This window comes from Equus asinus, chromosome 13 (genome assembly GCF_041296235.1).
Source record: "Equus asinus isolate D_3611 breed Donkey chromosome 13, EquAss-T2T_v2, whole genome shotgun sequence".
NCBI classification, from domain to species: Eukaryota; Metazoa; Chordata; class Mammalia; order Perissodactyla; family Equidae; genus Equus; species Equus asinus.
The window spans coordinates 32,540,374-32,563,899 of NC_091802.1; the positions used below are offsets into that span (position 1 = coordinate 32,540,374).

Consider the following 23,526-nt stretch of genomic DNA (forward strand, 5'->3'; position numbering starts at 1 on the left):
TTACGGAAACCAAAGTGGGTTCATCTCCTGGTGAGTTAAATCAGACTCTCCACCAGAAGTAGTTGTCACACAAAGTAGGGTATATTTGCAGCAAACAGGAGGCCAAGCAGAATCATTTCCAAAATCGTGGTGTCCCTGAGCAAGAGATAGCAAGGGCCTTTTATTTCAGATGGGGAATGACTATTCAAAAGGGGGAGGTGGGTATTCGCTTGTGCAGGCTCAGTTGGAAAACATGCTTCCACATACACTGCAGGTTATGGTCATAAGGCCCGAGCTCCTTCTGGAGAGATCTTAGCATTAAAAATAAGGCAAAGGTCATAGGCATCACTCTTGTGGTGGGGCTTGGTCTGGTCAAGGTGGTCAGTGATGGCATTTCTTACACAGTTAAATGCTTCCGAACCCACCCTTGAGCTCCTCGGGGCAATTAGTCAGTGACAAGCTGGCATGGGAGAATTGGTCAGTGTGGGAAAAACACCCACACATTCAGTGTCAGAAGCGTTGGATGTGAGTGGTAAAAAAAAAAAACAAAGGTTTCCTTTCACTATATAAGTCAGTAAATTAAAACAAAACAAAACAAAACAAAACTCAGCCCCACAAAAGAAAATGGCGTCTCAGCCTTGGCTTTTGGGGAGAGTAGGAAAATAAGTATTTTTCCTGAGAATTCTAACAGCCTTACTGCATCATCATCTCTAGGGATGAGACTCCCTGCCTTCAATGTTTACAAACCCTAGAGAGTGCTGGTCCTTCTTCTTCTGATTCTTGAGGTTCTGTGAGCGCCGTTGAGTTAACTGATACAGGTACAGTCAAAAGATAGCATAAGACAAGCCATCTTATAGGAGAAAGCCATACTGGAACTATGAATAACCCTGACTCACCAGCCCCTTTGAAACTTGGCTTTAGTTTGCCTAGATAATTAAGGGCCATCTCCAGGGAATATGCAGGGCCCTCCCAGCGAGAATAAGATGATAATTTTGTTCGTGATTTCTAGGAATGTGATGGCCTCTGGACAGAGATTCTGTGCTGATATCCATGACAACTGAAAGGTCTGATGTGGCAACTCCCAGCCTGTAACACCAGGGGTGGGGGTGGGAGAGGGTGACCAACATTCCCAACCCCCCTCCCCTATAACCCACTGGCCTATATAACTGCTTCAAGATTCTGTACACCTCCCTTAAGATGGTTCTTTTGGACATTAGTCGGCAATCTTCACCCTTGCTAGCAAGCTGTAATAAAAAACCCTTTCTCTCCTACCACCTCGCCTCTTGACTATTGGCATGTTTTGGTGCAGGCAGATGGCTTCCCTTGGGTGGTAACAGTTCCAGGTTCTGGAAACCACCAGTTATTTGGAGTCCCTTTTCTCTGGCCTTAACAGTGACACTGGATGTTCTCTGCTGCTGAAGTTAGCTACTGTGACAGCAGAGGACAGACACAGCTGTTTTCATCTCCATGTAAGTCCCTAAGGCCCATCCAATCTCACTCTGATTTATAGGTTAGTATAGGCTTCTTCTGGAGAGTCACTTGGGTCTCTCTCACCTGGGTGGAGCTCTGGGTTTCCCAGTTGGTCTGATCCCACCTACATTATCAGACACAGAATATTCTCCCTGTTCTGGTCTCCTGATGGTCTGTCTAGGCTCTCCTGTAATCCCTGGAGTTTATTCTTGAAATTTCTTATGTCCTTTCAACAGGATTTAGGGAAGAAAGAGGAGGCAAATTTATTATCTTAGCAAGCTAAAAAAAACCCTGTGGTTATTAGCTGGTTTGGAGGGAAAAAAATAGATGTCTGTTTCAAAACTCACATCGTTGACTTCAGATACTTTCATCACTTCTTTACAGATGCGTTCCTTCCCCCAGAGTATGCCCTTGTGATGCCGTGGCCGCTCACTGCCTCCCACCTTGCTGCCTCTTCAACCTCTGATGACCCCCCTAGGCTCATGTCAAAGTCTGCAAAAGCCCCTGTGGTAATGTGGGGGAGGCCAGGAGGGAGCCAGCTTCCTCTAGTGGCTCTAACTCCGTTCACCTGAATGGTTCAGACAGATGTGAGAAAACCTTGAAAAAGTACAAACTAAAGAATTTGGTTCTCCATAGTCTGTCTTTGCTGGTTTCTCTTTTAGATGGTTGAATCCAATAGGCTCTTTGTCCTCTATCTCCATAGAAGATTTCATCACGTTATTGTAGATTGACTATAGTGAGATAGGATATTGTGATACAATATGAAATATATATTTGGTCTTCATCTCCAGTCCCTGGCACAGAGCTTCTGGCACAATTTCCTGGCACAAAAGCCTCGGAAATTCCCGAGAAGTAGAGGTGAGAGGAACATCTTTTGTTATTCATAACAAACGCTTTTCAACCATCCGGAGTTTATGCTAATTAGATGACTCTTGGAGAGTGGAGGCAGGCTTCCAGAGGAACCAACCCTGTAATTAGAGGGCTGGAACTTTCAGCCCTACCCCACAACCCCCAGAAAGGGGAGAAGGGTTGAGGATCCAGTTAATCAGGAGTGGCCAGTGATTAAATCAATGATGCCTATATAATGGAATCTCCATAAAAACCCTAAAAGAGGAGGTTTAGAGAGTTTCTGGGTCAGTGGTGAGCCCCAACTCCACAGGGATAGAAGCTCTTGTGCTCAGGACCCTTCCACACTTCACTGTATGTACCTACTCATCTGGTTGTTCATCTGTATCCTTTATAATAAGCCCGTGATAGTAAATAAAGTGTTTCCCGGATTCCGTGAGCCATTCTAGCCAATTACTGAACCTGAGGAAGGGATCGCGGGAACCCTTGATCTACAGCCAAATCGGACAGAAGTGTAGGTAACCTGGGGACCCCCTACTTGTGATTGGTGTCTGAAGTGGGGGCACTCTTGTGGGACTGAGCCCGTAACTTGTGGGTCTGTGCTATGTCAGAACTGTTCGACGTGAGGAAAAAAACCCCACACGCTTAGTGTCAGAAGCGTCGTGAGGAGAGAAATAGTTTTCTTTAATGAGATTATTTAGATTAAAAGAAAAACCTTAAATACCTGACAAAAGAGTTTAAGAACGGCACTCCCCACACCAAATCTCTGTGTTACTAACGGAAAGCACAGAAAAAAAATAAAGCTACCCATTCAATAGGTCCCGTAAATAAGTTGATCTGAAGCCAGAATCCATTCAACTTGAATTGGCCTTGAGTAGTATTCTAACGTCGATTTATGACCCAAGTGTCTTTACTATTCAAGGCAATACACAGCTCTAAGCTCTGGCATCAGAACAGCAACCAACAAATCAGCATTATGCTTGCAAAATTCAACCAAACCTCTGCACCCAAAGACTCCGACACAAAAAGGCCTTTCAGCGTACTCCAGGACGGCATAAAATATCAAACTAACTTCACATATTTAAATGGAATGTTTCATTGTACATTTTTTTACTGAAAGATTGTTTGCCACAGGTAGATGAAAACGAGAGAAAAGTCACAAATCATGTCATTTTAGAGCTCTGAAAGGCCTGAAGAACCACACGGAACTAGAAATATTGCTGTGGCCATTTTTGAAAACTATCATCTGCCACATACCCTTTTACTTTGATATTTAAATTTCAGTTTAACAAGCTTGTTAATATCCCGAGTCACAAAGTTCGTATCTGTAAAAGCTTTCAATAGTGAATTTTTTAAAAAGGATTAGGAACTCTATCTAGTGATTAATTTTCCTTTTAATCTCCTAATAAATAGGACGTGTTAATATCACCTTCGTTTACTAAGTATCCTCTTTGATCTTCATTTTATACATAATACAGAAACTAAGTCCAACGATAGTCAATAACTTGCCCAAGGCCAAGAGCCCCAGGAATCGTTAGCAAAATGATATATTAAAATGTTCCTAAGTAAAATATTCTAAAAGTAATATACTTAATGCCATTGATGCAAAATATTGATTTGTTTCTCAGGATGTTCTCTGATGTTCTGTAGGGTAATAACAGATACTCAGCAAATGGGGCTTCTTTGCTCAAATAAGTTTGTAAATGTTGAGTTAAACGAAGATTCCTAGAGTGTTTACTATACGAATGAACTTTATGAATCTCTGTAACCCCAGGGACAGAATTTGCCATCCCAAAATATGCCTCTTTAGTATAAAAATTATTTGGGGCTGATTATTTAAAAGAATTTAAAGAGAAATCTCTGTAAGGGTGCCTTCCTCTCTGAGCCAGGAAGGAGACAGGACAACTAAATCTCCAGAAACTCTTAACAGAGAAGGCAATGACTTAAATCTACACAACTTTATGCTCGTTTACTGTGCTGACCTCATCTTAACGACAGAATGTTAAGACTATTTTTCAGGGGTGACAGCCAGTCAGGAGCACGCGCAGAAGAGAGAATTTTGATCTGACAATCGAAATTCATCCTGCCAATGCTTCTGCACACCAGGCCAGCCTCCCTGAGCCCTTAAATCTTACCCTATACCCTGGATCAGGGGGACAGAGTTGAGAATCTTCTGTCTCCTCATCAACCAATTGCATAATAAATTTTCTTCCCACAAAGGACAGTGTACCACAGTATTGGCTGCCGTGCATGAGTGGAGAGACTCCTTGCTTGGTAACAATTTTTGGCGACCACAAAGGGAATAGGTCCTGTGACCACCCACTGGAGGCTCTGGAGTCCCCGGCAGGGCAGGGGTCTTTTCGTTGACCCTAACTGGCCGCCTGGACAATTTTGTCTAGAGGCTCAGAGGATTGGATTTCCATTTCCCACTGTGGTGCTCCAGGCCCCTCGGTGCTTTTTTTTTCCCCTTTGAGAGAAGAAATGGCTTCTGAATCTAGACATCTCTGGGTTCTGGGTGAGTAACTTTAAGTGACTCACTGGTTTGATTTCTTGGAAATAGAAGTTTAGCTTGTATCCTGGGGAATCCCGGTGGGCTGAGTCCTGAATCTTGAGCCTGAACCACCCAAAGTAATTAGAGGCAGAATAAAGGGGTCACTTGTGAGTTGCTCCTGGCAATCTGGTTCTGAGCAGCTCCTGGTAGACTAGCTAGTGTTCTGGTCTATGTCACATGTGGGATTGTATTGTGTGTTAATGTTTGTCTGAATTGTATTGGCTATTTGGGGACTGAGTTTCTCTGTGACTGTAACAAAGTCCCTTTAGAAATTAACCATAGGAGGGTCTTATGACTCAGAAAAAAAGAGGCACTGTTCCCTCTGGTCCTTCGGGATGTTCCTGACTGGGCACTTTAGGGAGGTGTCAAGGCATCTGCCCGTGACATGCAAGGCCTCATAGGGACCCCATTCTGAGGAACATATCTTATTGGACCCTCATTGTTTGAGGTCAGGCAATCAGCAGCGGCAGCTCATCCAGAGCTCAAATCACCCAAAATCTGTGGATGCCAGAACACGTAAGGGAAACAGCCAACCCCTTGGTTATTCTTGGGAGAGCTGTTCCCACAAGCACACTATCAAAACACCATCCCCTAAAAAGACCTTGCTTGTTGCAGCCACCTTGGTAAAAGCCCCCCTTAAATGGGAAATGTAAATGGTATACCAAAATGCAGCCCGCTGTGAGGCATCCTTCAAAATTGGGTGATGTTCAGTTATGAGCCCATGAAGAAAAAGAAAATGATATCCTTTTGTAATACGGCCTGGCCCCAGTACTCAGTGGGACGAGATCCCCTATGTGCAATCTTTTGTGTTTTTATATTAGAACAAGAACTTTCAAAAGAGATGTAAGATTATGATTCAGAGGGAGGCTCCACAGAAAAAAACCTGTCCTCCCAGCATCATCAAAGTCAGATGATGATCTTATCCTTCCTCATTTGCTATCCCCTACAGCGCCCCCACAGTATGCCGGGGGTGCAATTGGAGATGACCAGGAAAGGCATAATGATCCCCCTGAAGCTGCTGGCTTGGCTTTGTACCCTCCTTTACCTAACAGTCAGGCAGGAATGGCTCCCCTCCTCATACCCATCGAGGTACTCAATTTGGCCCAGGGAATGCTCCACCCCAGGCAGGGCAATTTCTACTAACACAAGTCCCTGTAGGTCTCAATGACAAAGGCCAGCCCCAGAGGATTTTTGAATGTGCATACCCCTTTTTCAACTTCAGATTTATACAACTGGAACAACAACATGCCCACTTACCAGGATGATCCCCCAAAGATGGAAAGTTTATTTACATCCATCTTTTCTACCCATAACCCCGCCTAGGCTAACATTCAGGCCCTTATGTATACCCTCCTCAGCCCAGGGGAGCATAGGATGATACTGGACAAGGCTCATCAGGAAGCCAAGAGAGTCCACGAGTTACAACCTAACCATCCAATCAGTGCTCCAGCAGTAGAGCCCATACCCGGGGTTCAGCCAGGCTGGGACCCCAGTGGTCCAGGAGACTGGGTGAGGCTAAACCATTATAAAGCATGTTTAATAATTAGAATGCAGATGGGGGTCCCCAAATTGAAGAGCCTAAATAAGGTCCAGAAGGTACAGAGTCTTTGAAACCTAGAGAAAGTATACTGATATGGACCTGGAACATCCAGATAACATGAGGCTGCTCAATATGACTTTTATCAGCCATAGTGCCCCTGATATAAGAAAAACATTACAAAGATTGGAAGGGGGATTGGGGATGTCTGAGTCTCAACTTGTCGATATTGCTTTTAAAGTGTTTAATAGGTGTGACCAGGAGCTAGAGAAACAGAAACAATGAGAGATGAGACTGTAAGCTGCCCTACTCGCCACAGCCCTCAGTCACAATCCGCCAAGACCAATGAGAAAAGACAAATGGCCACGAGTAAGACCCATGGGGCCCCACCTTCCAACCACAAGGGACCCTCAGCCCTGAGGCAATGTGCTTAGTGTGAGCAGGAAGGCCCTTGGAAAAAGGAATGTCCTAATCGTTTTTGGAAGCTGAGAGAGAAAACCAGTGTGCCCAACCATCAGATGCCCCAATTTGTCGACGGAGACCAAGAATGAAGGGGCCTAGGGGCTCCTCTAGACTCCACCAGCTCCATCGACATCTCCTACAAGGAACCCCGGGTAACAACAGCAGTGAGAAAGAAACTTATAGAGTTTCTAATTGGCACCAAAGCTACTTATTCTGTACTAAACACCAGACAGGGGCTCCTCTCCCCCAAGACCACATCCGTTATGGGTATATCTAAGTCACTCTCTCTTAAACCTTTTCTACAACCACTCGAGTGTCACATAGGGAAAACGTATCTAAAGCACAGCTTTCTGTAAATGCCTGAGGGCCCCATCCCATTGTTGGGACGGGATCTACTAACACAATGCCCAAGTGACTTTTTCACCAGAAGAAGTAGACATTAAAGTCCCCCCAGATTAAGCCTGCCCCCTCCAAGCAGTGCCATTGCAACTGGGAGACGAGCCTCAATTGGTCCCTGAAGAAGTTCTGCAAAAGGTAACAGCGGATGGGGCTGGCCCCGTGGCCGAGTGGTTAAGTTCACGCGCTCCACTGCAGGCGGCCCAGTGTTTCGTTGGTTCAAATCCTGGGCGCGGACAGGGCACTGCTCATCAAACCACGCTGAGGCAGCGTCCCACATGCCACAACTAGAAGGACCCACAACGAAGAATATACAGCTATGTACCGGGGGGCTTTGGGGAGAAAAAGGAAAGAAAATAAAATCTTTAAAAAAATAAAAATAAATAAATAAAAAGGTAAGAGCAGACGTTTGGGCTGAAGGGAGGCTGGGAAGTGCCAAGATGGCTGATCCAAAAGGTGCCAAGATGCCAAATTTGAAACAATACCCTTTAAAGAGACAGAGAAAAGAAGGTATAAAATCCCTGATAGCCACCTTTCTTAAATGCCAATTAATGCAACCTTATCAATCCCCATATAACACTCCCATCCTGCCAGTACAAAAAACAGGGACCATCCTGCCAGGACAAAAAACAGAGACTATCGTTTTGTACAGCATTCAAGAGCCATTAACCAAATTGTAGAGGATATACATCTGGTGGTACCAAATCCTTATACTTTGCTTACAACTTTATCTGGAGACTTCTGTAGGTTTACAGGGCTAGACTTCAAGGATGTCTTTTACTGCATACCCCTAAGTCCTGAGTCACAGGAACCGCTTGCCTTTGAATGGGACAATCCAGAGACTGATGTAAAACAACAATATTGCTGGATGGTACTCCCAGAGGGATTTAAAAATGCCTCCTCCATTTTGGGGGAAGCCTTAGCCAAAGACTTAAAGCATTTCCAGATGAGTGAGAGAGTCTTACTCCAGTATGTGGATGCCATACTGATTACTAGTAAAACTACTCAAACTGAAATACAATCCTTACTTTAAATTTTCTGGCAGAACGGGGATATAAAGTCTCCAAGAGAAAGGCACAGATTTCTCCACTAACTGTAAAATACCTAGGATTTGAATTATCAAAAGGACAAAGAAACCTATTGCCACATGGAAGGGAAGCGTTAGCTAGGGAGGCTGTTCCCACCACCAGAGGACAACTGTGAGGATTTTTAGGGATGACTGGGTTTTGTTGTATTTGGACTCCTAACTTTGAACTCATGGCCAAACCCTCACATGAGGCTCTTGGAGGAAATGAGAATGAGCCATTAAACTGGCCTGCAGAATGCCATAAGGCGTTTCATATCATCGAGGGGACACTTTCAACAGCCCTAGCACTTGGTCTCCCAGACGTTAGAAAGCCACTGGACATGAGCGACAGGGCATAAGTCTTGGGTTGTGAACTCAGAATTTAGGTGCTTCCAGAAGACCAGTAGCTTACTTTCCCAAACAATTGGATATCATAACTCAAGGGTGGCCAGTTTGCCTCTGGGCTGTAGCTGCAACCTGTGACCATTTACAAGAAGCTGAAAAATTTACTCTGGGTCAGCCTACAACTGTGCACATTTTACAGTGCCTGCTTCCTCTACTTGAATAAAAAGGTGGATACTGGCTTACTTCAGGGAGACTGGGCAAATATCAGGCCATACTACTAGATAACCCAAATGTAAATTTAAAGGTGATACCCACTCTAAACCCAGCCACTCTGCTGCCCGCTATGACAGGAGAACCTGTCCGTGCTTGTACACAAATAATTGGAGAGTTTATTCTAGCAGACCCGACCTGATTGACCAGCCTTTGGAGAATCCAGATGTGGAAATGCTTCCTGAGGGAAGCAGCTTCATGGACTATGGACTTTGGAAGGCTGGATATGCCATAATAACGCAACAGGAAGTCCTAGAAGCAGAAGCACTCTCTCCAGGTACATCCGCCCAGAAGGCAGAACTCATAGGCCTCGTGAAGCCGTGCTTCTAGGAGCTAAGAAAAAGGTAACCATTTCTACAGATTCGAAGCGTGCCTTCTTTGTCATGCATGCACATGGGGCTCCATGGAAAGAGAGAGGCCTATTAACAGCAGGAAGGAAAGAGATTAAACATGTCGAGGAGATACTGGCCTTATTAGATTTTGTCTGGATGCCGGAAAAGGTGGCCCTGTGCATTGCCCAGGCCACCAAAAGGCTGATAGTTATATAGCTAAAGGAAAAAATTTGGCTGATCAGGCTGCAAAACAAGCAGATCTAGAGAGAGCAGAAGAATGGGGATCTCATTCTGACTCTAGCAACTTAAAGGTGGTCAGTATTAAACCATTAAAGAAGGCTGGATTTATAATCAACAGGGACGAGTGCTTATACTCAAGAATTTAATGGAAAAAATTATTGCTCACTACATCATCAAGGAACCCATTATGGGAGAGATGCAATCTATCATTCACTACAAAAGTTAACTGTTGGTCCAAAAATGCAAAGGACTATCCAAAAGGTAGTGCAAAATTGCCTGATTTGTGCCAGAAACAATCCCAAAACTGGGCCACCTCCAATCATAAAAGAGGTGCAAATCCAAGGGACATAACCAGAAGATAACTGGCAAATAGACCTTATTGGGAAATTATAAATATTTACTGGTATTTGTGGACACCTTCACAGGACAGGTTGAAGCTTTTCCATGTAGGATGGAAAAGGCTTCCGAAGTAACAAAGGCCTTACTAAAATAAATCATCCCTCACTTTGGGGTGCCTCTTTCAATTCAAAGTGGTAATGGAGGAGCTTTCACAGCCAAGGTAACACAAGAGATGTCTCGGGCCCTTGGAATACAATGGAAGTTATATGCTTTATGGAGGCCTCAGTCTACAGGAAAGACTGAAAATATGAACCATACCTTAAAGGAAACAATTGCCAAAATATGTCAGGAAACCAACTTAACCTTAGGGATGAGGTCTTGCCAATTGCCCTGTTTAGGGTAAGAGTAGCCCCTAGAAGTAGGCTCCAACTGAGCCCTTATGAAATGTTATACGGGAGACCCTCCCTTGAGACTAAGTATTATCGCAATCTTGAAAATGATCATGCTGTACAAGAATTAGATGCAGTAAAATGTGTACTGTCTCTAGGTGCTACTTTATCTGCTATACATGAACATGCTTCTTGTTACTAAGGTTTCCCACAGACATTCCCCTGCACTGCAGAAACCCAGGGGATTGGGTCCTCAAGACTTGCAGAAGTCAACACCCTAAGGATGAACTGCAACCTAAGTGGAACGGAGCCTACAAAGTCCTTCTGGTTACACGTTCTTCAGTAAAATTAAAGAGTTAAAGCTTGGATACACCACTCATGAATAAAAATAACGCCCATTTCCAGTCAGGACTCCTCTCATCCACTCTATAATTCCCAAAAAGGTAATGCCCTTCACGAACAATAGGAAACAGAAGGACCAAATCATCCAAACACTGAGCAGCTACGGAGGCCCATGGCCAATTTTTCCACCCAAGAGTACTCTTGTGAACCTTTAACTGATCTTAAGTTACTTTTCAGAAAACCAATGAAACTGAGGGAACTCTTGGATTTCCAGATAAACAAGAAGCTGTTCCTGCCTCTAAAGCCAGCCTCTGTCTGATCAGATTGAGGCCAGAAGCAGCCGACAGCTGAAGGAGGCAGCTTACCCAAGATACTGGACCAGGCCTGTGTTGACGCAACTTAATTTTACCTTATCTCATACACCCTATTCTGCACTGCTTAACTAACCATGCCTACCTCATTAACACACCTTTGCCTGACTCCTTTTGGTATATTGTCCTTTTTCTTCTTCTTCTTCTTGTAATTATTCTGACTTTCTACTTCTTTCTTACAAACTAATTGCCTTCTTCCAGAAGGATTCAACCATTTTCTTTTCCAATTCTAGTCCGGGCTATAAAATGTCCCCTACTTTTCTTTGCTATGTTCTTTCATTTGCCCTGGCCTCTCAGGCTTGGAAAGATAAGTCCTTAATAAGAATTTCACAGATTTTTTCAAAATCAGGGAACCTGACTGACTGCTGGACCTGTCACCCAAAGCCCTACGCAGTACATGATCATGGTGACCCTACAGTAAATCCAGTAGTCAATTTCTCAAGTATACCTGATTTTACTGTGACTTATGATATAAAACCTTCAGATGTGACCTATAGGGTCAGGGTAATAGACAGAGGATTTCCTGTCCCCTGTTTCTTTATAACCATCCCTAAAATGCAACCTATGAAGGTTACTGAAGAAGAACGTAAGGACAAAAGGACTTATAGCCATCAGGACCAGATATTAACCAACGGACAGACTGCACTCACCTGTACGCTCAATGATACTTACTGCTCACTCCCTATTTCCTACTATCTGGTCCAGGAAAGGTGCTGGCAAGATCCAAATTATAAGTCCACCTAATTATGTCAGGATTTTAATTTAAAAAAAAAAATCTAGTGTTCCTGCATGGAACACCCAATTCTATACCAACCTGTGGATTACATTCTTCCTCCTGGACAGTGCCTTGCACTGACCCCTGGCTCAACCAGATCCTAGATAAAATCCCCAAAAATGAAAGCCTAAATTTTACCAACATGACTAAGGTATTCTATGTGCCCCCCTCAGGGTATATCTTTGTCTGTGAATCCAATCGCCATCCTTGGGCCTATAACTGCCTTGATAGCTGGCACATAGGAGGTACCGGTCTATTAGGATATTTAGTCACTCCTTTCTCTGTACATAACTCGAGTGAAGCCCAGCACTGGACTAGTTCCTTAAAACTTTTCACTAGAACTAAAGGATCTATATTAGATGGAGATTTGATCTTGAAAGCACCAGACAAATATGTGCCTGGATACCAGGAAGATTCTGATGCATATTTCTCTGGACAAACCTTATCACCTGGTGGGGGGTGGCAGCTCATGAACATATGATTAGAAATCTCTCTCCCACCTTAGGAATAGTAGCCAGGGAAGCGGCCCAAGCCTTAGCTTCCTAACAGAAAGCACTGGGTTCCACGGCTAAAGTAGTGCTCAATAACCAAATTGCTTTAGATTACATACTAGCTGAACAAGGAGGCATTTGTGCCATGGCAAATTCTTGCTGTTGCATCTATATTAACACCTCCTCAGAGACTGAAACTCATATAGACAAAATGAGACAACAGGCAACTTGGCTCCAACAAGTATCATCCCAAGAACCTGGGTTTGATCTCTCAAACAATATTTTTTGGTGGATCCTGTCAGTAATAAGGCCTATATTTGAGAGATTGATAAAGTTAGGTATCACAGTGTTACACCTATTAGGATTTATACTCCTCCTTGTCAAACTCTGCGCTTGCTGTGTTTTTGGTACCCAAAAATCCACTCCCCACACTCCCGTCTTGATCATAAGGGAGACCCATAATGCAACATCCAGATTACAACCTGGGACTCATGAGTATTTACAATGAAAAGCTAAACAATTTCATTCATCTAGCCCCTGTTAAGTCTACACCCCTTATCAGTAGGAAGCAGCTAGAGCTGTGTGTCACTCCATTTCCTTTAAGATCGAGGAATGAACAACAAAAGAGGGTATTTGTAACCACAGGACCAGGAACAGAATTTGCCACCCCAAAACATGCCTCTTTAGCATAAAAACTATTTTGGGCCAAGTATTTAAAAGAAGGAAAAAAAAAAAAAGCAGCCACAAGGAAAGATCTGAAAACCTAGAAGAAGTTACCCATTTATAAGAGAAATTTACATTTATAAGAGAAATCTCCATTTGTAAGGATGCCTTCCTCTCTGAGCAGAAAGGAGAGGACAATTAAATCTCTAGAAACTCTTTATCAACAGAGAAGGCAATGACTTAAATCTGCATAACAACTTTACCCTTGTTTACTATGCTCACCTCATCTTAACAGAATGTTAAGGAAATTTTTCAGGGGCTGTGATCCAGCCAGGAGTAGGTACAGAAGAGAAAATTTTGATCTGCCAATCAAAACTCATCCTGCCAGTGCTTCTGCATACCAGCCTTAAACCTTACCCTATACCCTGAGCCCTTAAACCTTACCCTATACCCTGGATCAGGGAGACAGAGTTGAGAGCCTTCCTTCTGTCTCCTTGCCAATTGATTGCATAATAAACTTTCTTCCCTCAAAGACCTGTGTAACACAGTATTGGCTTCTATGCACATGGGGTGCAGAGAGCTCTTGCTCAGTAACACCTCAAAGAGGAGAAATATAGTAGGCAATGAGTTTTGCAAACTTATTTGCCCACAGGTAGCATTTCACCCCCACAGAACACAGCATAAGACCAGTGGGAAATGCTGTCTTAAATTGTTTCCTAGAGTTTTGTGTTGATTCCCCCAGAATCTTATTATCTTAATGTCATCAGAGGAATCTTTCCAAATGTTATCTGGTTATGTAGTCTTTCGGCTTACATCCCTTTAACGGCTCCCTTCTGCTTTCTGGGTTCAGCCCACTCTGGCATGGCCTACAGGGTCCTCAATAACTGTATAGACCAAATCTTGTCACTCATCACCTGGAACTTTATGCCCCCAAGCTGTAGTTTTAAATTCTCTTCTCATCCTTATGTACCTGAGAGATACCACAAACTCGGATCCATTAATAGTGGGTGAGGGGTGGCAAGGAGTTCCTTAAGAGGTGTATCTGACACCCTAATGGTCTCTGGAGGTAGGCTTACATAGATATAGCTTGAGAAATGACCTTTTTTTTTTTTTTTAAACAACCCTATAAAAATGTAAAAACCATTCTGAGTTCACAGCCAGCACAAAAACATACCAAGCCCTGCATGTGGCCCACCAGCCACAGTTTGCTGGCAGTTTCCTCAATTAGAGGAAAGCATAATCCAGGACATTCAAGACTGCCCACCGTGAGTACTGCCGTAGAACACGGAAGGAAAATAAAGGACCACTCCATGCCTAGAGACTGTGGTAGCTGGAACAAGATGGCATGAGGGGCAGCTAACAGAGTTGAGGAGAGGCAATCAAACAGCCAGCAAGACATTCCCTTCTCACACCTCTCTCCCCATTGGAGACCAAATAGCTGAGACAGGAGTATCTGTTTCCAGCTGGGAGCAATGTTTGGGACAGAGACATAGGGTATTATTTCCAGTTGCTGGTAGCATCCAGGAAAAAATAGGAAACATATAACTCAGAAGACCAGCTACCAACATATCCACCCCAGCATCATCCCATGCCAATCCCATATACTCTGAAAACAGTACCAAGCAGAAGCTGCTTGCCTCCCCTTGGCATGGGTGAGCTGGGTCACAGAAGATGCAGACCAGCTGCCAGGGAATCTCACACAAAAATGAGCTCACTATCTGCAATCCAGCCAGATAGTTGAGGAATGCAAATGAAAGAAGGGAGGAACAAAGGAATTTGCACACAAGGAAGGAAAATCCATAACGCAAATGGAAAAGTAAGTTTAAAAATAATTATCTTTAGAAAAAGGAGAATGCACATCTATGGAATTTAAAAAACTATTATAAAAATCCAAATAGATTTTTAAAATAAAAAACATAATTGTTGAAATAAAACATTCCTTAAAAGAGCTAACCAGACGATCTGATGTACATGTTTCAGAGAAACAGTACATGAAATGCAGAAAATTTCCTAGAACTACAGCCCAAAAGAAGGAAGAAATGAACAGTATTTTTAAAACGTTAAGAGATAAAAAACATAGGTGGAAGTTTCATCATCTGAAAAAAGTTCCATGGGAAAAGAATAGAAAGATGCTAGAAAAGAAATATTTGCAGTAAGAGCTGAGAATTTCCCAGAATTAAAATATACATAAGTTGGGGCCAGCCCCTTAGTCGAGTATTTAAGTTCGCATGCTCTGCTTCAGCGGCCCAGGGTTTTGCTGGTTCAGATCCTGGGTGTGGACATGGCAGCGCACATCAAGCCACGCTGAGGCGGCGTCCCACATAGCAGAACCAGAGGCACTCACAACTAGAATATATGACTGTGTCCTGGGGGGCTTTGGGGAGAAGAAGAAGGAAAAACAAAAAATGATTGGCAACTGATGTTAGCCCTTTAAACAAGACGCCAATCTTTAAAAAAAAAATACACAAGTTGACAAGGCAAAAAGGCCTATGAAGTACTAAGAAGGATAGCTAAGGGAAACATACATACGCACATACATGCACACACATCCCTGCATACAGTATAGTGAAATTTCAAAAATGTTAACGTAAAGAGAAATCACAAACGCAACCAGAAAAAAAAAAACCTGATTATAAAACAAAGGTACAAGGATCAATAATACCATACTTCTCCTCAGCATCACTGGGTGCAAGATAACAATGGGGCCGCCTCTTCAAAGGACTTAAGGAAAAGAATTTTGTATCTAGAATTCTGTATCTAGCAAAACTACTAGCACTTAATGGGGAAGCAAAAAGACATTTTTGGACATGTCAACGCTCATAGTTTACCACTAGTAATGATTCAAGGAGATAGCAGTAATATGCAAGAAGCAATGTTGAGCAAGTAAAGTTTTACAATTTATTGTTTCCCAAATAAGCAATGATTAAGAAAAATGTTATTTACTAACAATCTAAAAATTTAAAGGAAAGATAACACCAACATGAGAAGTGGGGAGTGGGAATCCAGGACAAGTAAAAATACGACAAGTTCTTAACTTGTGTGGGGGAAAAAAGATTTAGAAACTGATTTTTTTTTCCTAATAACTTCTAAAATTAATATGGTAAAAAGTGTGTTAAAATATAAAATTGATCATTAGAATGAATCATTAGAAGGGAAAAAAGTAGAGTGTAAGGATGTACAGACACAGAAAAAGGCGTAGGAGGGCCACTGCTCCAGTAATACCGAACTGCTCATGGTTGTCCTCACATGCTCATGCAGGTCCAAACGCACTGTCCTCTGCTCCCTCCAAAGCCCAAGTACTGCCTCCATCTAAATATTTCCCCAAATCCTCACCTTTCTCCTTGCCCCCACCCCTAATCCCACTGTATGATAAACAAATTTCTATTCGAGCATGTATCATACTGCATTAAACAGGTTGTTTGCAAAACAATCTTGTTCCCTATACGTAAGTTTCTGAGAACTAGGACAGCCTCTGCATCTCTACGTCCTTTACCACATTGTAGTTACTCAGTGTTTGTTGAATACATGCACACAGAGGCAACCTCTTCGAATTTAAAGCAATTAGAGATTACTAAGAGATTGTATATGACCAAGACTATAAATGATTAAATGACAGTTAATTATTTGTTGCAAGAGGGTAAGGACCGCATCTAAGTTACTATCGCATTTTTGATAAAGTCAGCCTTGCATTTTTTTTTGTTAAGTTTACAATCACCTGAAGATGCAGGAGGACAGATTAGACAATGTTAACGCATCTTCCATCTCCAAGCCTCTAAGTTTAGAGAATAATTTTTTTTTTTTTTTTTAGGAAGATTAGCCCTGAGCTAACATCTGCTGCTAATCCTCCTCTTTTTGCTGAGGAAGACTGGCCCTGAGCTAACATCCGTGCCCATCTTCCTTTACTTTTTTTTTTTATTTTTTATTTTTTTATATGTGGGATGCCTGCCACAGCGTGGCTTGCCAAGCAGTGACATATCCACACCCGGGATCCAAACTGGTGAACCCTGGGCCGCCAAAGTGGAACGTGTGAACTTAACTGCTGAGCTACCGGGTTGGCACCGTAGAGAATAATTTTAAGAGACACTATAGGCATCTCTGAAATCATACTACACCTGCAGAAGCTCCATGTCTTCACAATTTTCCGATCCAGGAATATTCTCCATCAATATGGTGGACATCACTCTCACATTCATTTTCACCATATCCAACTCACTGTGCAATTTACCAATCTGGAGAGAGCAACACGATTGCCAGTCAGTATACATGACACATAAACAATGGTAACCTATTTCTTTCTCTTTGGAGACATCTGCTGGAAGAGACGATCCTTTTGCAAAATTTAACATTTTCAAATTTATATTTAAATGAATATAAATATACATAAAATTACTTTACAAATGTATAATCTATCACATTCTAAAAGGACTTGAGATCACTTGTAATAAATTCAAAAATACACTTTAGGAAAGTTAAAAATGAAGGGGGAAAACAGCCAGATGAGAAACAACATGGAGAAGGGGGAAGGTGCCTATACTAGGAACCTGGACAAAATGGCAAATGTTAGTCTGCATTTCTTGGCAACCAATGGAAAAAAAGGAGAAAAAAAAGGTTTTATATTTCTCATGGCATTGGGGAAGGAAGAACCAAAAGAGAAACACTTTATTTCTTTCTGGATTAAATTCTAAAAGGAATTAGCCACATGAATTTTTATATGATGCTGAATAATAATAATACAGAGTCTTCAGTGATAGTTCCCTTATAGCGGGACAGAAAGGAACTTCACATCAGAATGGCTTCTCTGGACCTCTGATAAACAGATATAAACAAGTCAATGTAATTCAGCCGCACAATTAATACTAGTAATAAGGCGACCACTTACTGAACTCTGAAATGGGATCTGGACAGTCCTATCAGCAGCAATAGGAATCAGCTGGGGGACGCAAGATCCGTTCCACAGCCCAGTCTCCACCAAGACATGAAAGCCGCCAGCTGAGCACAACTGTTAAAGGCGTGGGCTTTAGAATGAGACAGAATCCACGGGAATAATTCCTCTTAGAAGTGAACCATGATAAGTCACACAGTATCACTAAGCTTCAGTCCCTCCTCTGTAAAAGGAGGGTAATAATGTACCTTGACCTCATAACGTTGTTAAGAAGAATAAACAAACTGTAGATAGAGTGCTTAGAACTTAGAAAGAATCATCAATACATACAGTTGTTGCTATCGTTACCTGTTCTGGGACCAGTGTGATAGTAGAGTTCCTGGGAGCAATTACAGAAGAAAGAGCTGGTGCACTAGGAACAGGGGTTGGTGGATTCGATGAGATCTGAGAAGTCTATCAATATGAAATATGCAAATATTATTATTTGAATTAAGGTAGCCACCCAAGCTGTTTGTCCATTCAGATGACTCACTCACTTTCTCTCAACCAAAGTCCTGAGTGGGGGGTGTTAGTCCACAGTCAGTCATCAAGTGTACAACCTGCCAGCATTTTGAGAAGAGTGCCAAGCAATGGTGTGCCCACAACAGAGCAAGTGTTCAATAACAGGTGGCTGCTATTATGATTATTAACTAAATTGAAATTTAATAAAATGCTCTTAGGTTACACCAAGAGGCTACAAGAGAAACTGCCATGTGAGATTAGTGCTGCCCTCTCTTTGGGTTGTTAAAAACAATTTGTGTCAAGACTTTTTAAGCCACAGCTGGCAAGGCATCTCCTTCTCCACCAGTGAATACTCCCAGAGTCGATGCCGCATTTCCAACCTTGGGTAGAGAGCCCAAAGCACAGGGCTCTAGGCCAGTGCTTCTGGAAAGGAATAATAAGTCACCTGGAAATCTTGTAAAAATGAAGAGTTTGACTTAGTTGAGGGTGGAATATACTTAACAAGCTCCCAGATTATACCCCAAGTCACATCTTGAGTAGCAAGGTCCTAGGCCTCTACTATATTGTGCCTTGGAAGGAAGAGAGAAAAGGGGTATGGTGGGCAAGCTCCTGGTTGGATAATAGGATGGGGCAGGAGGCTAATGGCCAGGAGCAGCCTTCACAAATAGAAGAGTTGGCCCTCAAGACAATGCTTCCTCAAAGATCAGACTTCTGGTACACACTTCAATTGCTTATTCCACCAAGGCAGAAGTCATCTATACAAGGGAAGAACTGCTGTTTCACATTATGGAAATCACAGAAAGCTAGGAGCTGAATTATAATCAGCCACTCAAAGTGTTACAAGTTCAAAACCTTGCAAATTATTTGCAAACTGGAGAATGAATACACGTCAACATCTAGAAACTCTTCCAAGGGCACAGTATTAATAAGAAGTTTATTTTATGACTACCTATGGTAGGGACCCTGGCCTGTCTAGCATCAATCCTTTCTTTTGAAAACTGCCCCCTCCTCTACTATATCCAAATGATTTTCATTTGGAGCCTCCATGTTCTTAAGTGACCTCAGTTGCTTTGTGCAGAAATGGAAAACTGACTCAGGTTAGTTCGATGAGACCCTTCTCCAAAATTTTTGAGTTTGGAAGCTGACAAAGGTAAAGCTATAATACGAAAATTTGGAGGCTACGTTGTCTACTATGTGGAAAAAGCTAGCCTGCAATGAGAGAGAAGGAGGAAGCTGACGATCAAAGAGAAGTAGACAAGTAACAGGGCATTTGAGTGTTTGGTTCTCTGCTGTTCCAAAGATCCAGCTAACACCAGCTCTCTCGTGGCTTGATTATTCTGTGAGAAATCACCATAACCTTCTAATAAATTAACCTTTTAGCTTAAGCTTGATGGAGCTGGGGTTGTCCCTTTCGATGAGAAAAGACCCACATAATCCACTATCTTACTCTACAAGGGTCAAAGAAAGGCCTCCTACCTCGAGTCCTGCTCTTTCAGCCTCTGCCTCTGAGGGAGGAAACTGAACACCTTTCTTCAGCAGGTCAAGGTACACTTCTTTCACTTCACTTACGTCCACGCCTCCTGGGAAACCCTGTGACCAAGTCTGAATTCAAGAGATGGAAAGTTCCAGAGTTAAAACAGCAGCCAAAACAAAACTCTTAAGCTGGAGACAGAAAATGAGAGAGTGACAATTATGTACCTCACTCAGCTTTCTGTAAGCTATTTTGCAATGCCATGGACAAAATGTACATTTTCAAAGACTAGAATAATAACAAATATTTTTAATCATCAGACTCCCACACCTCAACATTTTAATGAGACCCTGGAATAGATACTACCAATTTTTTTTGTTGTTGTTGTACTAAATCCAGAATTAATAGAAAGATTCTACAACAGCCTCGGTAGCTCTTTTGCCAAATAACTGAAAGTAGTCGGCTATCTACTCCAGGCATAGTTTCCATACCTGCAAGATGGAGGTACACATTACTCTCTTTCCTACCTGATGTGGATAAAATAGAAACTGAGGGAAAAGAAGGGAAAAAGACTACAATGTCTACATAAAAAGGGCACCATCCAATGTCAAGAAGTTATTATTACACAGAAAATAAACTACTAACAATGCTTCCTGGTTCAATCCCAGGTTTGTAAAGGATCACTGAATTGGGAGGAATGTAATTAAACCTTTAATCTCAGAAATGTACCATCCCATAAGGCATACCACAGACTTACCTTAATGAAATTCAGGATTCTATTCTGAACGTCTAAAGGCAAGGTGTATCTGGGATTCAGCAGCTTGACTAGGCTATCTTTAACAAACTCCTTCTTCACAATCAGAGATTGGAAGCTTGGACCACAGTTCTGCATGCACATGTCAATAAGCTAAATTGGAGAGAAAAATTAAACTTTGTCTCTCTCTGGCAAAACCCCCTACTAAATATAAGGTAGAAATTGCTAAGTAATGATCTCCTGCAGTATTCTAATTAACAAACAGAATTTAGTATCTACCAAAATATGTGGCAAAAAGTTAGGTTCTAGGAATGTGAGGAAGTACAAGGCGTCATGTCACTGCTTAGAGGATGGACTCGTTGGGGAGTCAGGACATAGTTAAAGAGCATTAATAAGAATACAAGATAATAAGTGCCAAGGGCTCAGTGGGAAGTGCAAACAAAACAAATGACCCAGCTTTTCCAGAGAAGTCCTGCTCTACTTCAGTTGGCCTGGCCTTATCAATGATGACACCCCCTTTCACTGTCAAAAATGTCCTGGTCTGATAAATTACACAGTCACCTTAGCAATAGACCTTTATAGGCAGATGTGATCATTTAGGACCAGGTGGTCTTAAGTCTTTTGGAAAGGGCTGGTCTTAAGCTGGGCTTTGAAAATTAAGAAAAGTATGAGTGAGCGTAGAACAACATTTTAGACAGGAAGATGGTATTAAACACACATATACGGCTGACAAAGTGTTTGAGATGTGACGAGGAAAATAAGTACTCTGGTTTGTAGAGGCTTCTTTACGTAGGCAAACTGGGGATGTGGGGGAGGTAGGATGGAAAAGTCTGAGGGGCATCTTCTAGACTGTAGAGAAATTTGTGTGGCAGTGTAGAGTTTGAACATTATCTTGAAGGCACTAAGAAGCCACTGAGGGTTCTTGTTAGTTTGTCACCATCATACCATCACCATCTATCCTGAACTTGAGAGAAAGGTTAATGTGTGCAAAATAATGCTCTGGAAAGGTTTTCAAGCAACACTCTACAAAGGGAAATGGATGGCAAAAGAACCTAGAATGATGGAGAAATCCAGTAGGGACCCACTAGTGCAGGCCTGAGGCAGAAAGGCCTACACTAGGATGATGTGGGGCAAGGAAGGGAAAGATATGAGAGAATCATGAAGGAGGAACTCTCAACAACTGGATGCTTGTTGAAAGAAGATGATTGAAATTTAACTAGCTGTCATTCTGCATGACTGATGGCACCTTCGATGGAAATTTGGAAGTGGATGGGGTGGAATGATTTGGCCTAGGGCAAAAATGATGGGTTGAAGTTTAGATTTTTGAGTTTAAAAGTGCTATGGACTGAATGTTTTTGTCCCTCCCAAATTCATACATTGACACCCCTAAACCCTAATGTAATGGTATTGGGAGGTGGGACCTTTGGGAGATAATTAGGTCATGAGAGTGGAGCCCTCATGAATGAGATCAGTGCCCTTATACAAAGGGATGAGAGAGATGATCTCTCTGGGCCATGTGACGATACAATGAGAAGATGGTCATCCACAAGCCAGAAAGTGGGCCCTCGCCAGACACTGGATCTGCTGGCACTTTGATCTTAGACTTTATAGCCCCAGAACTGTGAGAAATAAATGTCCATTGTTTAAGCCCGTCAGGCTATAATTTTGTTTTAGCAGCCTAACACGACCAAGACAAAAGACGGGGGGACACTCGAGCAGATATGTTTAGCCGACAGCTGCACATGCACAGCTACAGTCCAGGAGAGAGTTAGGCCAAAAGTAAGAAATTCAGGCTGCCTCGGATGAGCAGAGAAGAGGAATCGCTGAAGCAATGGGGGTCCCCTATCACACAGGCTGCAAGAACACTCAATAAAGGCAACTGAAGAGCAACAATAGAATTTTTTTTTTTTTTTGAGGAAGATCAGCCCTGAGCTAACATCTGCTGCCAATCCTCCTCTTTTTGCTGAGGAAGACTGGCCCTGAGCTAACATCCGTGCCCATCTGCCTCTACTTTATATGTGGGATGCCTGCCACAGCATGGTTTGACAAGCGGTGCCATATCTGCACCTGGGATCCGAACTGGCGAACTCCTGGCCGCCGAAGCGGAACATGCGAACTTAACCGCTGTGCCACGGCCCCGCAGCAAGAGAACTTGATGCATAAAATAAAAAGAACGCAATATTGGCAAAGTCGAAAGAGGGCAGAGTTTCTGGGAGGAGGGTGTGTCAAACAATTAAGAATATGGATTGAGAAAAACTCAGCTAGGTGTGTTGACTAGTGGGGTCATTAGTCACCTTGAAAAAGCATTTTCAATAAAGCAACATGAGCAGAAGTCAGGCTGAGAAGGAATGAGCTGGTAGTGAAGAATTGCAGAGAGTGGATTTCTAAAAGGGAGCTAAAAACAAAATTAAATCTGTAGTTTCTATGCTTCAACCTCGGTTTAGAGAGGTTACAGAAACCATAAAACAACCGGACAGGTATAATCATCTTTGCAGGAAAGCAGCCCTGAAAATTGACTTCACGCCATGCTCTGTATTATGTCACTTTAACGGCAATACAAAAAGAAGAAGGGATGAGGAATGAAAGCTGCAGTTTTAAGGACAATGTGGCTAAGAAGGCGATCAGAAAATACAGATGCTGAGCACATGCGGCTCTGTGAAGCACAGGGACGACCTTTAAGGCAAAGGAAACTAAAAACAAAATCCAAAATCTACTAAGAGGAATCTATTTTAACGCAAGTTGTCTAGAGAAAGACAAGCTGAAAAGTTGAATAACAAATGACTTTTTGCTTGATATGTTATTATGATGAGTTTTTCTGGTGAAACGTTGAGAGGAAAAGTGCCTTTAGTTCAAAGGGAATTTATAGAAATACTTCATCCAACTGGTTACGCAGTCTTACACAAGATATCTAGCCTCCAAGCCTCATTTTCCCTAAATGAATGGGGAATTTCTTGCTAACTATGCCACAAACTGATTTTTATCTTTGGAGCACCAAGATTTTATGGTCATGGGTAACAGTCCCAGGAGGTTACCTGCACAAAATCAAAGAGTCAA

At 42.4% G+C, this 23,526-nt stretch overlaps 1 protein-coding gene across 5 annotated transcripts in view; it reads right to left on the reverse strand.

Moving 5' to 3' along the window:
- Positions 1-23,526, reverse strand: part of TOM1L1 (target of myb1 like 1 membrane trafficking protein) — a 61,831-nt gene that overhangs the window by 29,494 nt on the left and 8,811 nt on the right. For 4 of the 5 annotated variants that reach the window (XR_006512931.2, XR_011493785.1, XM_070482981.1 and 1 more), the window contains exons 4-7: positions 20,476-20,625; positions 19,724-19,849; positions 18,095-18,199; positions 16,977-17,093 (exon numbers count right to left, since the gene is read on the reverse strand). Coding sequence is in view for 3 of the 5 variants with exons in the window: in XM_070482981.1 (XP_070339082.1) it covers positions 16,977-17,093; positions 18,095-18,199; positions 19,724-19,849; positions 20,476-20,625 (498 nt within the window). In the remaining 2 variants the exon portion in view is untranslated. The remainder of the gene's footprint in view (positions 1-16,976; positions 17,094-18,094; positions 18,200-19,723; positions 19,850-20,475; positions 20,626-23,526) is intronic. The other variant, XM_070482980.1, reaches the window with a different exon arrangement.